General features: G+C 42.3%; 1 protein-coding gene across 1 annotated transcript in view; it reads right to left on the bottom strand.

The window, feature by feature from the left end:
• Positions 1–17,355, bottom strand: part of SYT3 (synaptotagmin 3) — a 402,879-nt gene that overhangs the window by 32,569 nt on the left and 352,955 nt on the right. The window contains exons 7-8 of the mRNA XM_082273899.1: positions 12,518–12,638; positions 4,548–4,719 (exon numbers count right to left, since the gene is read on the bottom strand). Of these exons, the coding sequence (XP_082130025.1) occupies positions 4,548–4,719; positions 12,518–12,638 (293 nt within the window). The remainder of the gene's footprint in view (positions 1–4,547; positions 4,720–12,517; positions 12,639–17,355) is intronic.

Genomic DNA, 17,355 nt, shown 5'->3' with positions numbered 1-17,355 from the left:
TCGAATTTTATGAAAGAATGATACCAACATATTCAGAGATCAGCCTTTATGTTATGACCACCCAGTAATAATGAGAAGGTTCCCCTTTTGCTGTCAAAACATACTTTACCCATCAAGGTATGTAATCCAAAGTAACATCCCCATAAATGGAAGGACCCAGGGATTCCCAGCAGAACATTGCCCAAGGCATTACACAACCTTTGCCAACTTGCCTCCTTCCCATAATGCATCCTGGTGGCATCTCTTCCCCAGGTAAGTGATGAACAGGCACGTGGCCATCCACATGACGTAAAATAAAATGGGATTTAACAGACCAGGCAACCTTGTTCCATTGCTCCGTGGTCCATTTCTGATGCTGATGTGCCCATAGTATGAGCTTTTGGCTCAGGACACAGGTCAGGTCACCCTAACTGGTCTGAGGCTAGCCCCATACACAACAAACTGTGATGCCCTGTGTATTCTGATACCTTTCCATTGGAACCAGAATTAACTTTTTCAGCAATTTAAACTACAGTAGCTCTGCTATTGGATCAGACAACACGGGCCAGCCTTCGCTCCCCAGTTTTCCTACCTTGGACCACTTTTGGTAGGCCCTGACCCCTGCAAACTGGAGACATCCCATAAGAGCTGCAGTTTTAGAGCTGCTCTGGCACAGTCATCTAGCCATTAAAATTTTGCCCTTATCAAAGTCGCTCAAATCCTCAAATTCAGAAACCACATGCTCACTTGCTACAGGGGCTGACTGGCAAATTTTGGCCAAAGGAGCATGTACAAACCAGAGATGCAGCGACTCAGTCCCTCCCAGCCATCCTCTTCCCTGCCTGTTCCTGACCCCAATACCAGGCTGAAGCTCCACTCCAGGTACTCTCTGCTCACCAGGTGGGTCGCGCTGGACAGCACCCGCTGCGCCAACTGGCAGGGGGCTGCAGGGGTGAACCGGGTCAGTTTGGTCAGGGCTGGCCAGGGGAGGAGAGCCTCTGGTGCGGCATGGAGTAAGCCTCTGCTCGGGCACAGTGTACAGCATCCATGCCAGGGGGGCAGCCTGCGCTCTGTCCTCTGCTCTCATCCCACAATCTGTAGGACATGGGCGAGGATTTTTTACTCCTCTTCACTAGGAAGCCTTTAGGCATGTCTGCGGCAGAAGCAGTGCAACCTTTTTCTGGGACATCAGAGATACCCGGGAGGCAATTGCCCCTCTGCCCCCCAGGCCAAGTCCTCCCTTGATGTGCTGTCTAATATATCCCACCCACTTTCAGATGCCATTATAATGAAATAATCAATGTATTTCAGTGATCATATTGAACAGAGTATACTCCGATGGCTGATCGGAGTATATTGATGTCTAGCACAGTACAAACTCTATATACATCCTGGATTACTACACTTTAATAATTCTCTATCCACCCCATTAGTAGAATTATCCCGCTGTCATTTCTGTATCTCTATGACTTGTGAAGAATATACACAACAGACCTATATACAGCTGGCCGTTAGTGAGCAATCAGGCTACTGGCTTGGTAAATCCCTTCTTACATAAAGGGTTACACAATGTAATACTTTGTAAACTGGAAACCATCGGTATCCTTGCTCACACTCACACATAGTATATGAGCACCCCATGCATGCATGTGAGAAGACCTACTATGAGATGATCAGATATTTTCTCAAACATCCACCCACCATCCCTGGTCGGCGGTCATGTTGGTGCCGCAGGCAACTTATACATGATACCATGGAAAATGTATACTTCCCAAAAACTATGAGTTGTAGAACATTGACTTTCAGGAGTCTATGATGAATCTGTTCCCACTGAGCTGAATTGATTTGGAGGCTTCCTTCTATGAATGTCAGCTTCTGATCTATATGTTCAGGCAGCATTGTCTGTTTTCATTATCCAGGGATACAGCTCAGCTCTGGCCAACTCTCCCCATAGGATTCTGCTGAATTCAAACAGAATATTTGTGTTGCATCCCCAGGTGATAAAATAAATACCTTGCCTTGTATACAGTATATGGTACAAAAAATATGGAAGGAAGCTGGAAAGATTTTTGTGTTTAGTAAAGGAGTCAGGAAAAATTACACAATCTGTTGCATGGAGTCAATTTGGGAGACTTCAAATAACCATAGATTTGGATTAAAGAGTAACTCCACTGACAAAAGAAAACATTCACCTCTGGGTGATCTACTGTATGTGCATTGGAGGGATTTTAACAAACCTTGTTGCAGATTCCTACCTTTTGTTATTCTTAAAAAAAAAAAAACTGTTTATTTGGCTGTGTCCATGTGCAATGTGAAGGGGAGTGATTTTACAATGATCAATCTGCTGCTGCACCTGCAAGGCTCTAATGAGGAAAGTGACCGGGGCTGCATTCCTTTAGATGTTTTTTTTTTCCATTTTGGAAGTATCTCACCAAAAGTTACATTTTTGTTGCAGGGGATGCCTAAAATCTGATAAGTATCTTAATGCAAATGTCTGGGAAAATCAGTCACCCAATCACACGAGCAGGAAATAATATTTCTGGAAGGAGTGCGGATGGCGACGCCTCCACTGGATAATTTCCCTGCAAGTGAGAGAGTCGAAGCCACCTACAGTGTGGTTGTGGTTGAGTTCCTGCACCTGTTTTCTGAGAAAAAAAAGCCCTGGCCATATTGCATTGCATTTAATGGAAAATTACTGCATACAATATGACTTGTATAGCAGCTCTATATGCTATTCTACTTTTTTTTATTTACTTTGGTGCCGGTTCACACTATGCAGTACGCATGTGATTTTAAACCGGAATTGCACTGCATTATTCTTCAGCAGTGCGGCTTGAGCCATCATTGTATATGGCTCAAATCGCACCGCATCCACACCAAAAACATGCAGGACCCTTTTTATGGCTGCAACAGAATCAGATTGCATGGGTAATAAAAATGCAAAAATTCTTGCGCTAAAGATGTATACACACCCTTTTGAAAATCAAAATTCCAAAAGTGTGCTAATATATATATATATATAAATGTGAGTCTGTATATATATATATATATATATATATATATATATTGTGACAGGAAGTCAGGAAAATCTGTGGATATAGTCACAGACAGGAGATACATTTCCACCTGGTTTAGAAAATTCACCAATTACTATAGGGTGTCGGCTGCAAAGGCAGCAGAAAAGGTAGCCAGGATGGCTTAAGGAAGCTGAAAGGCCTTCAGCTGTTGGAATGAGGAAGTTAATTTGTCCAAAGGAAGTCCTATTGATTGCTGCCTCCTGACGCTGTGTGAAGCTGGGGAGAGGAGGACAGTCAGATGTGTGCCTCCCGACGCCATGTGGGCAGGGGAGAAGGAATGCCCCCTGAAAGCTGTGTGAGCATGGGGAAGACCTCCTGAAGCGATGGGCGCTGAGGAGGGTTAAAAAGTGTGAAGACTTCTCAAGGTGAGAAAATGAACTATTTCTATGTGGAAGAAATAAATGAACTTGTATGCAAGACAAGCAAAGGGACATGTTCAATGTGAAGAGGAAAAGGGACATGTTCAATGGACATTTGTTGTGTGAAGAAAAAACATGGACTATTGAGTGTCTGCTGTAGGATCAGCAAAGTTTGCCCAACAGTAGGTTGGAGACAGACTCCGTAGATAGGTTTCTGTGTGTGAGAAGGTAGCCGCCCACAGTGGCAAGGATTTATTATATTTATGTTTATTTTGAATTATGCTGTTTTTGGAGCTTGCACTTGTGTGAAGAAAATTGCAAGAATAAAACCTTACACTGTTGTTTTCAACCACTTCTCGGCTATCTCCCTGTGTAATGAACCCCCCCCCCCCCAAGGGGTCATCCACGCCTACCACCGAGCTAATCTCCCACAATATATATGTGCCACAACTTAAATAAAACAATAATGAAAATAGTGAAAGAAAACCATGACACTAGTTGCGCACAAAATGAATAAAATAAAAGCAATCCTCAATAAATCAAATAATGGTGCATCAATAAACTGTGCCCAGAAAATAAGTCTACAATATGAATGTTGGATATAAAATCCAAAAAACAAAATATACTGTGAATAAATGTGAGTCCAAAAAATAACTTCTATAAACGTGATAAACCAATGATCTTGTGAGATTCCAGTGCTAATAAAAAGGTGACACCCAAATAAGATCCACCACCGATGTGCTCCACACCCGTCAGATTAGCAACTCACCCTCATTTGTTGCCTAGTGCCTACCACTCTCATGCCTTATCCACGAGAATTTGCACAGAATTTGCACCACATCAGTATGAACCAGGACCCAAAGTGGAACTTAAAGTTATACTAAAGGCTTAATTTTTATTTTTAATTAAAAAAAGGTAATACATATCTGCTCTGTGCAAGAATATCACACAGAATGGTTGCTTTCCTCCTCTGCTGGCAGACCCCACCAACACTGTCAGCTTTTCACTCCTCCAGGTGCCTCCTTAGCACTATAAGCTCTGGGAAAGGCTTTCCTACTACAACTAGCCAGACATGCCTGATTCCAATGAGCCTTCATTTATTTTTAATTCTACAAGAATTTGAAATCCTTACCAATCATAATCCATTACAGCAATGGTGAGGCTCACATGGTCCATATTTTCATTAGGAATGTCAAACACTAGTGCCTCATTATAAGTTGGGTTCAGCGTGTTTTTCTTTATGGAGGTCTTCCGCTTTTTTAGTCTCCGACCCTCACAGATTAGAGAAACTTTCACATATGGATCTTAGAGAAGAGAAAAAGAAATATATTATTACATACATTCATATCTATTGTTGTAGAGTATTACTTTCCAAAACCAATCAATTATTTAGCAGAACTGAGCTTTGAGATGAGATGGGGATATATATCCCTTCTTGATCAGTCAGCGGCTCATCCCAGCACAGATTCTGTAGGCCATTAAATATTAAATACGAAAGTAAAAGTAATCGAATGTAGATTATAGGTCCCTTTCTCCTTTACTGTTCAAAGGTAATGTAGATATCCAGCTTACACCATACAAAGTGATAAAAATCTTTCTTATATGGGAAACCGTTTTTAAAATATTTAAAACCACCGTATTGTAAGAATGTATCATGTTTATACATAATAATCTGGGATTTTATCGACTTTAACAATTTATATTATTGCCTATTTATTTTACAATACAATGGCAATAATTTTGCAATGTATTAGTGCAGCCTTTCTCAAACGTTCTACCCTCGAGGAACCTTTGAAATACTATTCAGGTCTTGGAGTAACCCTGGTAAAACCAATTCATCAGGGGCCAGTGAGAAAAATGACCCTTACATTGGGGGACAGTAGGAAGAATGCCCGCTTTACAGTGATGGTCGAAATCCCACCCTTCCAGACAGCTAAAATATCACTGGTGTCAGGCTGCTGGCTCTGCCAAGTGGCGTTGTCACTGGAACTATGCAAGCACCATCAAATGGGAGATCAATCAGCCACAGCTCAAAGAACACCTAGTAACTTCTAGATGAACCCTAGGGTTCCTCAGAACCCTTGGTGAGAATGGCCGCATTAAAGCGGGATGTCACCAGCACACCAAGGATCTCCAGAATGGGTTCAAAGCTTTATTCAGGGATCACATCATAGTTACAATAGCGGCATTTTGAAGCCTTGGATGACTTTTTCATCAAGCATGTGATAGACATGTAGCACCCTCCTAGGTAGGTGCTAGTGAGAGTATCGTTTTTAGCTCTGTTTACTTATTAGAGGGGCTGCAGGCAAATCTATATTGCTCTTTGCTTACTAGAGAGCAGGATCTGTTAGGGAGGTCTGCTCATTGTGCTCAGCATGCGATCCATTGTGTGTAGAGTATGTTTCACACTGGTCCAATAGGGAGGCATATTGGACAGTGGGAGGAAACCTAACAAATGAATGCATAGGCTTTGATACAGTCCCGGTGATTGGCAGTGGCAAGTTGCCTCAGTGCATTCTGATGCTGTATAAAAGCCAGGAGCACATGTGCTGTGGGGTCTTTGAGAGCAGAGTCCCGGAGGGAGGGGGGTGGCTGCCTCCTCCTCTTTAGCAGTGGCATATGGTTGCAGGAGGTTGTCCTGAGGGCCAGAGGAACGGAGCTGAATCCAGAAGTCCAGGAGAGCTGACTAAAGGGGAGACACTGGAGACCCTGAAAAAACAGTATCGTGAGTACAGGGACTCGTGTCAAAGGGCCTGACCTGAGGAAGGCCACCCCAGGAGTAGAGTAGTCAGTGGACGGGTGTCAGCAGTCGAGAGAGAGGGAGGATGCTAAGGAGAGTGTCCTGAAGATAACCTATAGTTCATCAAGTCATCTAGTCATCTTAGGAAAGAGGCTTAACCTAAATTCAACTTTAGTGGCAGGGTGAATCAACAGCCTGGCTGTCAATGAAGATAGAAGTCCTCCATCATTGTGCATAGTTAATTTGCAGTATCCCACTATTCCCTTCTCCTATCCTTAATCTTACTATATAAAGTACAAGTGTCTCTGCATCCAGTCCCTGTGTCCGTGGGATTGCGCTACTGCGCATGTGCCCCACGGACAGCCGTTGGGACTTGGAGCGCAGACACTTGGGGCGGCCGGCCGAAAATGTTGAAGCGGCGGGTGCGCGCTCGCACGCGAGAGCCGCTCGGTCAGCACTGCGCGTGTACCCGATGTTGCTAGGGCAATAGGGACGATATGCGCAGAGCTGGCTACGTCATGCGGCTCTCGCGTTGTTAGAAAAAAAAAAAAAGAGATAAGCGAGAGCCACTCAGTCAGCTCTGCACATGTCCCCGACGTTGCTAGGGCAACAGGGAGGCAGAGCTGACAGAGGCTAAAGGACTAAACCAAACAGATACATATACACAATTCAGAAGAAGAGTGTTCAACTCAGCAAGATGAGTTAAACATTACAAAGGCCAAAAGACAAAGAATAGGAAATAGATCTATTGAAGAACAGGACAATTATGTTAGAAATTCAACATAACCCCCCCCCCCCCCCAAAAAAAAAAAAAAAAACAAGAATATTAAAAAAAAAAAAAAAAACTCTACTGATTTTGTATATTTACAATTGTTTGAAAAGGTTTGCACTTAAGCAACATTTACCGTACCTTAATTGTTTTTGTTTACTACATCAAAAAAAAAATTTTTGAAAAGTGAAATTTTTCACACTATTCTTCTTTAACATTTCTAAAGAATAAATACGATAAGATAGAAATCAACTGCATGGTTGTCCACTTTTTTTTGTACTGGAAAAAGTCTGTTTTTACAAATGTTTGACCACATATGTTCTAGCGCCCGTTAATTTAACGGACTTAATGTCTAGTTTATAATAAAACACAAAACAACCAAATACCCCTGGACTAGGTATTGGAGCGAGCCAAGGGGAAAGAGTGAGAAACTGTCCATGTCAAGGTTGCCGTTGGCAACTCAGGGGGACCCGAAAAGTGTACATTTGGCAGTCCTTGCAGGAGCAGTGCTACAGGCACTATGGCTGATGAAGGGGTCTCCGTGAGTCTCTTAATTGTTGCTATTGTAACTATGAAGTGATTGCTGAATAAAGCTTTGGACCCATTCTGGGGATCCTTGGTGTGCCGGTGACATTGAATATCTACGGTTTGCAGCTGGCAGTCATTAAAGCACCCATTTACATTTACAGCCAGTTTCAGGAACATGTGCATGGTGGATATTGGGCTTGGCTACATTAGAGGGTTCCTTTCCAATTCTCTCTTTCTAATTAAAATCTGTACAGAGCCATAAAGAGCAAGGCGAGAGGGTGGGGTCAGCCATTCCTTGGACTCATTCAGCTAGCTGCATCCTGAGCTTCACCTATTCAGCTTTGAAACCAGACCTTTTTTAGGAACATGATGCTGTATAAGTATATTGTGATTAATATTAAAACCTGAATCATGTCGGATGTGGTACTTGTACCATTTAAGATGTTCAAAAAGAGAATAAATAGGCAGAGCAGTAAACCCATTTAGGGGCTCGTTCATACTTGCTTTGGCCTCTGAAGAGCGATCCAAACTTGCATTTGACAGGTGATGAGTAGGTGTATCTCTTTACCACCTGATTTAACCCCTTGAATCCCCCACTAGCACACTGCAACCACATGCATTATGGGGCGCTTGCAGAGGATATCTAAAGAACACCATCAGCATTGGTCAAGACTGATAAGACTAGCTCTAGATTTTTCATTTAGGTGACTGTGAATAAACTGAAGACAAGTGATCTAAAAGGGTATGTACAGTTGTTTCACTATTTTTATTTGTACATACTGTATATACATGTACAATAAATCAACCTATATAATAATCTCATCAGTAATAGTAATGTTTTCAAGTCCTTGTTTATTTTGTAATTATGTACGTTATGTACATGAGGGCAACCATATTTGCTCATTACATATGCAGACTCTGCTTCTTGCTTTTTCAGCCCTATGCCTTAATACGCCTTTTCACAACTTAGGTAGGTCGACCTGCTAAGATCAATACCCGCTCTGTGTGGCTGATATCTTACAGTTGCCAAAGAATAAGTTCAATTATTATTATTTTATTTTTTTTTTACCGAAACCCCCAGCCAGAAAAGTGCTCACTTGGGGGGTATTCGAGACAAATACAGATAAAAATTTCCCAGTTCAATGTGCTAACCAGTTTGCTTACCAGCCAAATTAACCTGTCTAACAGTTTGCGTCAAAACAGGGGTTTAGTTAGCACACATTTGCAAACGCATGTGTAAGCTTCAGGGCCACTCCACGACACCCTGTATTACCTGCATTTCCTGTATTCCTAACTCTTGTAAATGTATGAGAGTCTCCACAATGGAAGCACATGCAAGCTAATGGATAGATAGGGGGAAGGTGAGCCTGGAGGTGGCCCGACCCTCCTAAAGGTACACAATAGACACCCAGCCAATAGCACAACAGCAAAGGCATCTAGTGTGTCCGCTCACCAGTATTCATGAACAACAAATAAAATGGCCTCTGCCCCCACCTATACTGGTGAGAGGACACACTAGATGTCTTTGCTGTTGTGCAGTTATAGGTGGGGGCAGAGGCCATTTTATTTGTTGTTAATGAATACTGGTGAGCGGACACACTAGATGCCTTTGCTGTTGTGCTATTGGCTGGGCGTCTATTGTGTACCTTTAGGAGGATTGGGCTACCTCCAGGCTCACCTGCTCCCTATCTATCTATTATCTTGCATGTGCTTCCACTGTGGAGACTCTCATAAATTTACAGGAGTTAGGACCGCAGGTAATACAGGGTGCCGTGGAGTGGCACTACTGCTTACACATGCATTTGCAAATGTGTGCTAACTAAACCCCTGTTTTGACGTAAACTGTTAGACAGGTTAATTTGGTTAGTAATCAATCTGGTTAGCAAATTGAACTTGGAAATGTTTTTCTGTATTTGTCTCATGTGCGTTGCCCTTCCATGTGTTCTTTGCTATGAAGGCCAGTTATAGGTGGGGGAGAGGCCATTTTCTTTGGGGTATTTGAACTGTCCTGGCATTTTAGGGCCTCAAAAAAAAAAAATATTTTGTAGACTTTATAACATTCACACAGACTAAATAATCTAAATTAATCTGGGTTATTTTTTTTACCAACTAAATGCAGCAGAATACATTTTGGTCTAAATTTATGAAGAAAGATTATTTTCGAAATTGTATAACAGAAAAACATGTTTTCAAAATATTCAAATTTTTTTCTTGATAATATAGCAAAAAAACAAAACAAAAAAAAAAACCCAGTGGTGATTAAATACCACCAAACAAAAGCTCTGTCTAAAAAAATATATATATATAAAAATGTCATTTGTGTACGTATTTGGGTGTTGCATTACCAAGCAATTGTCAAAGTGTGATAGTGCTGAAATTTGAAAATTGGCGTGGGCAGGAAAAGGGTAAAAGTGTCTGGTATTGAGGTGGTTATAGAGAATCAAAAGTCCTTTTTAATGTGTATCATTTATTTTAGTATGCACGTTAAAGAGATAAACGTGATGTACATAATAATTTTATCAACGTCTGTTAATGCCAAATAATCCTTCATTGGCTCTCTTTTCTCAACAGTTGTTAAGCAGAAATTCTACGAAATCATAGACAGTTCCTATTTATAACATGCAGTTTTCTCTTGTAACAGACAGCTACCTATTGAAACATGTCATTCTCAATTGTTACGTGAAATACTCTCTATTGTAACAAGGCAGCTGTCTAATGGAACATGGCAGATTTCCCTTGTATCCAAGAATTTCTTTTTTAGAACATGGCAACATTTCTACTGCAGCAAGACTGATTTCACCTGGGTACACATGGAGCCCAGAAGTAGGTTGTGGGGCACTGGGTAGCTTTGGGTCTATAGCAGCCATTCTCAACCAGTGTTCCATGGAACCCTAGTGTTTCTCCAGAGGTTAATAAAAAAAAATTTGCACTCACTACTCTTATGTTGTCAGGTATGTAAAGTGTACACTCAGGCACAAAACAATTCTAGCACACAAATTCAAATCACAGAACACAAAAAAGCAAACGTAATTATATTAGAATAATGCATCCATAAGGATAGTCCATATGATGGCAGCAAAAGTAGTGTATTCTTCATGCAGGATTTGGGACAGTTCCCACCAGCAGAAAATGTAAACACCAAAAAAGAAGTGCACATGCTCAGCGTCATATGCAGAGGTTGTCTTTGGGAAATAGATGTATGAGTACTGCCAGAGGTTGAAGGGGTGGGGGGTCAGCCTGTCAGTGCTTAGACCATACATTACAAACTGCATCAAATTGGTCTGCATGGCTGTCATCCCAGAAGGAAGCCTCTTCAAAAGATGATGCACAAGAAAGCCCGCAAACAGTTTACTGAAGACAAGCAGGCGAAGGACATGAATTACTGAAACCATGTCCTGTGGTCTGATGAGACCAAGATAATGGTGTTTGGTTCAGATGGCGTCAAGCCTGTGTGCTGGCAACAAGGTGAGGAGTACAAAGACAAGTGTGTCTTGCCTACAGCCAAGCATGGTGGTGGGAGTGTCATGGTCTGGGGCTGCATGAGTGCTGCCAGAACTGAGGAGCTACAGTTCATTGCGGGAACCATGAATGCCAACATGTACTGTGACATACTGAAGCAGAGCATGATCCTCTCTCTTCGGAGACTGAGCCCAAGGGCAGTATTCCAACATGATAACGACCTCAAACAAACCTCCAAGATGACCACTGCTATGCTAAGAAAGCTGAGGGTAAAGGTGATGAACTGGCCAAGCATGTCTCCAGACCTAAACCCTATTGAGCATCTGTGGGGCATCCTCAAACGGAAGGCGGAGGAGCGCAAGGTCTCTAACATCCACCAGCTCCGTGATGTCATCATGGAGTTGGAAGAGGACTCCAGTGGCAACCTGTGAAGCTCTGGTGAACGCCATGCCCAAGAGGTTTAAGGCAGTGCTGGAAAATAATGGTAGGCACAAAAAATACTAACACTTTGGGCCCAAGTTGGACATTTCCACTTAGGGGTGTACTCACTTTTGTTGCCAGCAGTTTAGATATTAATGGTTTTGTGTTGAGTTATTTTGAGAGGACAGCACATTTACACTGTTATACAAACTGTACACTCACTACTTTACATTGTAGCAAAGAGTCATTTCTTAAGACCGCATTCACACTAGTCCGACTTGGACCGCGACTTCTCAGCCTGACAAGTCGTGGTCCGTCACGCTCCCATTGTGTAGTACAGGAGCCGTTCTAATAGGAGCGACACAAGTCGCCCTGACTTAGAAAAAGGGTCCTGTACTACTTCGGGGCGACCTGGAGGCGACTTGCATAGACATTCATTTTATGAAGTCTGTGCAAGTCGTGCCGAAGTCACGGTGCACGCGACTTCACAAGTCGCCCCCTAAGTCGGAGCGACGTAGTGTGAACTGAGCCTCAGTGTTGCCACATGAAAAGATATAATAAAATATTTACAAACCTATTTACAACCTTTGTGAGATACTGTATATATTTTTCCTTTTTTAATTGGGTTCCTCCAGAAGTTACTAGGGGTTCCTTGATCTGTGGATGACTGTCCTCCCATTTGATGGTGTCTACATAGTTCTGGGGACAACACCACCTGGCAGAGCCAGCTGCATGAAGCCAATTAACTTTTTAGTTGTCTGTAAGGGTTGCATTTTTGACCACCACTGTGAGGAGCATTCTTCCTACTGACCACCAATATAAGGGGCATTCTTCCTACTGACCACCAATGTAAAGGGCATTCTTCCCACTGGCCACCAATGTAAGGGGAATTTTTCCCACTGACTACCAATGAGTTGGTTTTAGCAAGGGTTCCCTGAGACCTGGAAATTATTTCAAGGGTTCCTCTGGGGTAAAAAGGTTGAGAAAGGCTGGTCTACTGGAACAATTTCAGGCATGTGTTTACTCCAGAAGGTAATTTAAAGTGATATTTCTGTTACTTCCATTCAGTGAGTTCTAATGTACAATCATAAGATCATACCCTTTTGGTACTAGAAAATATTTCTTATAATGTACAGAAAAAAAAGCTATTGTATACACTATAGAAAAATAGGAATATGTAGCTCACCTGAGAAGCCAGTCAGATCCATGGCCTTCAAGTTGGTGGCTTTGATGACAGTGGCAGTAAGGCGTCCAGCAGTTGGCAAGTAACACAATGAGAAGTTTATTTCTCCTAAGTCCGCTTTCTCCTTAAATTACAAATAAAAACAATGACTTAAAATAAAAATGTTAAAGATCACATTCTAGTTTTTATTTAATTTTCATATTTATATAGGGAGCCACGTTTGTCCCAATAAAAAAAGGTTGTATAAGTGTTAAGCTGCTGTGAAGGTTATCGATCTGTCTTCATCTATGGTGAAGTATAATAAGGGGGCAATTCAAGAAGTAGACAGGAGCCCATAGCTTTAAAGGAGACCAAAACTTTTAGTACTCTAAAATCACAATGATATTATTTTATGTATTTTTTTCAAAAGAACAATTAGAGTTATAAATAGCCGTGTGCTAACCTGTTCGGTGCTTCAATGTAAATAAACAAGTATGAATGATAAAAATGATAGATCAGTACTTTTCTGTTTTATTACAGAAAGCTGGGTGCACACCTAAATGCTAAGGTGTGATGTGTTAATGTACCCCCCAAAAATTGAATAGGCTGGCATGCACCTTAGTGGGCCAGAAATTTTACCTGCACCTTTTTTGGCAGCGCAATATCAGTACATTTTCAAGCTGTTTTGCATCATGCCTTCGGCTGCAAGGTGTGTTGTTGTTTGGGGTGCCATTCACCATAGCAAGTCGAAGGCATGCTCCTGCATTACAATATTGTGAACAGGACCTAAGAATAGGCCGTTTTAAAAATCTGAACTCCTGGATTCATATTCTCTGTGGCCATTGGAAAAAAAAAATATATATATACACTATATCGTCAAAAGTATTGGGATGCCTGCTTTACACCCATATGAACTTTGATGGCATCCCAGTCTTAGTCCATAGGGTTCAATATTGAGTTTGCCCACCCTTTGCAGCTATAATAGCATCATCTCTTCTGGGAAGGCTGTCCACAAGGTTTAGGAGTGTGTCTATGGGAATGTTTGACCATTCTTCCAAAAGCGCATTTGTGGGGTCAGGCAACGATTTGTTGGACAAGAAGGTCTGACTCGCAGTCTCCACTCTAATTCATCTCAAGGGTGTTCTACTGAGTTGAGGTCATGACTCTGTGCAGGCCAGTCAAGTTCCTCCACCCCAAACTCGCTCATCAACGTCTTTATGGACCTTGCTTTGTGCTCTGGTCCAAATCATTTGGTGGAGGGGGGGATTATGGTGTGGGGTTGTTTTCTTTCAGGGGTTGGGCTTGGCCCCTTAGATTCAGTGAATGGAACTCTTAAGGAGTCAGCATACCAAGACATTTTGGACAATATCATGCTCCCAACTTTGTGGGAACAGTTTTCACAAAGCAAGGTCCATAAAGACATGGATAAGTGAGTTTGGGGTGGAGGAACTTGACTGGCCTGCACTGAGACCTGACCTAAACCTAACTGAACTCCTTTTGGATGAATTAGAGCGGAGACTGCGAGCCAGGCCTTCTCGTACAACATCAGTAAGTGACCTCACAAGTGCACTACTGGATAAATTATCAAACATTCCCAAAGACACACTGCTAAACCTTGTGGACAGCATTCCCAGAAGAGTTGAAGCTTGTATAGCTGCAAAGGGTGGGCCAACTCTGTATTGAACCCTATGGACTAAGACTGGGATGCCATTAAAGTTCATGTGTGTGTAAAGGCAGGTGTCCCAATACCTTTGACTATATATATATATATATATATATATATGTGTGTGTGTGTGTGTGTGTGTGTGTGTGTTGGTGTGGAAAGGTAAGCAGCCATATCTATTATGGTGCATTTACAGACAAACACTTTTTTAGGAAAAGGGTTAAAGCCCTGTCAATTAATTTTTTCCTATCTTTGTCCTGCTTGGACCACTTGGAAGATTTTCCCTTGCATCCTGTCTAAGAAATGTAGCAGGAAGTGAGAGGAAGTCGACAAAATGAGAAGAGATCTCCTCTTCAGAGGACAAATGACAGACAGTAGTTAATTATTGATAGGGATGAAGGCATGTGGGTTGCTCTCATGTAGTTTGTAATTATCCTTTTATTGTTCCCATGCTGCCCATGGCGGACCCCACTGTGGTCTGTTCCCCCTTTTCAAGGATTCATGGGATACACTAGGTGTATATTGGATTGTTTAGCACCTCACTGAGTGTATTGTATTTGTGGATATTGTATTTGTGTGTATTGTATTTGTTCAGTGCCGTCTGATCTGAGGTTGTTGGGCTGGTGTTTTTCTGTTGCCCGGGAGCTGCGATGCGCTTGGGGTGCCCTTCCCCCTCCCCTCCCATCTGCACCGTCTGGACTCGGGGGTTTGGGCGGCTTTGGCCCCTTAACCTTCGGCACCACTCCTCCGCTCCGTGCACGTGACTTCCGAGCGGGAGTCGCAGTGCCGGTAAAAAACTCTACCCCATGAAAATTCCCTACCCTCGTCACTTCCGGTGAGGGTACGTCATTCATCAGCTGAGCCGCTTCCACATGCGCATGCTCACAGCTGCGGAGGTTAGAGAATTTTCACGGGGTAGTGTTTTTTAACGTTACACCGCGTCATTCATCAGCTGGTCCCGCTATACCCACTGCGCATGCCCAGTCACTAAAGGAAATCATCTCGGCTCCAACCCGTGAGACTTCCTTGATCTTGACTCCAGGAAAATGTTTTAAATTTTCATGGACCCCCGCCGCTTTAACATTTTCCTGGAGCCGAGATCATTTGGGATGCAGCACCTGCTGATGAATGACACGTGCCCGCAGGGAAGTTTCACGGGTTGGAGCCGAGATTATTTAATTTAGTGGCTGGGCATGCGCAGTGGGACACGCGGCAACAGCTGATGAATGACGTGGTGTAACTTTAAAAAACACTTTCCCGTGAAAATCCCCTACCTTCTGCAGCTGTGAGCATGCGCACTGGGAAGTGGCTCAGCTGATGAATGATCTACCCACACCGGAAGTGACGAGGGTAGGGGATTTTCATGGTAAGGGTTTTTTCACGGTGCGTGTTCTGTTGCCATTTTGGCTGCCACTTTGGGAGCTGTGTGCGAGCCTCAGGGGGCGGAGATAGCCACTCCAGTGAGGGCGCCTTTCTTCCTTTGTCATACCAGCGTGACGCTGGGAGGGACTCTTTGGACAGGCTGTGAGCATATATATTACCCTCATTCAGGATTAGCAAATTCCTTTGGTAACACACCCTATGAGCATGTCGTCGTGCACCTGGACTACGGTTTGAACAGTCTGTTCATTTTGGACTTAAACATATTGGTGCAGTGCTTCAATTCCAGATCCAAATATTATAAAAATGATATACTGTATATCTTAGGTTGACTGTAAAACTCTTTGTTTTGGAGAAGCTGCCTACCTATTATTTGGATTCCCCATAATGAGATTATCTGTATCATTCAAAATGATATCACAGTTCCAGCACCACCATTTCACCCTTTATATGTATTATGGTATCACATATTGGAATGCAAATTAAAGAGGAAGTAAAGCCCGATACATTTATTCCCCTTTGGTTACCTGCAAAGTAAATGCATAATGTGCTAGTATGCGCTAGTATACCTTTTAGACCCCCCAGACACAAAATCAAAAAATCTCTTTTTTTTTTTTCAATAACTGGCTTTTTTATCAAAAAAGAAGCCAACTGCCTGTGTTCTATAGCCCCGTACACACGTACCGATCGTCGGTCGAACGATCGGCCGTCTTTTGTCCCCGGGCTGTCGTGTCTGTTGAAAAGTGCAAAAGACTGCACAAGAATTTTGTCCACCGACTACAGCCAACTGCAGAAGTGATGTCATGTGATGGTTAACTTTCCCTGTGTTTTTTCTTTTCTGAGCATGCCCAGTCTTGCAAATCTGCTGTCTGTCGGCCGAATTCTGTATTGACTGGCGAACAATCGGCCGCTCTGGTGTCGGCATACAAAAATTTTAATGCTTGCAAGACAGATTATTTTCGGCCGAAAGTGCGCTGTCGGCTGTCGGAAGCATCATACTAACAAGCCGAAAAGCACGCCTTAAGTGACAAAATACAAACGATCTTTTTTTTTTATGGTTCTGGACATGCTACAGAGCTGAAACTTCACAGGTACACCTTTTAGACCCCCCAGACACAAAGTCACACAAAAAAAAGTTCTTAAAAATTGTCATTTTTGATAGTTTTTTGATAGAGAGACAATTATTGAAAAAAAAAAAAAAAAATAGAGCTGAAACTTCACAGGTACACATTTTAGACCCCCCAGATACTAAATCTAAAGAAATTTTTATTTTTTTTTATTTTTTTTTGTGTGATTTTCTGTCTGGGGGGGTCTAAAAAGTGTACCTGTGAAGTTACATCTGAACTTGTGTATAGTGGTATATATACCCGTATACACAAGTTCAGAAGTTTTTCCTGCCTCAAAAGAACCCCCAAAAAATGCCCAAAAAACGCCTGCTATTAAACCGGCAATGTGTGAAAAGCGAGAAGCCAACTGCCTGTGTTCTAAGTGACAAAATACAAACAATCTTTTTTTTTCTGGTTCTGGACATGCTACAGAGCTGAAACTTCACAGGTACACTTTTTAGACCCCCCAGATACAAAATCAAAAAATCTCTTTTTTTTTTTTTTTTTTTTCAATAATTGGCTTTTTTTATCAAAAATGACAATTTTTAAGAACTTTTTTTGTGTGATTAATAGTCCCTGGGGCATGACCCAGAACCCTAGGCACTTTTTAGGGGCATTTATTGGGTTTTAGGGCTTTAAAATGCTGTTTTTTGATTACCGAAGTTCGGGTCCATTGATTTCAATGGGGTTCTGAAATCCGGGCCGAACTTTCG

The sequence above is a fragment of the Pelophylax lessonae genome, assembly GCF_965119305.1.
Source record: "Pelophylax lessonae genome assembly, chromosome: 12".
NCBI classification, from domain to species: domain Eukaryota; kingdom Metazoa; phylum Chordata; class Amphibia; order Anura; family Ranidae; genus Pelophylax; species Pelophylax lessonae.
Note: the sequence above shows the minus strand (reverse complement) of the source record. Positions and strands in the feature narration are given on the sequence as shown.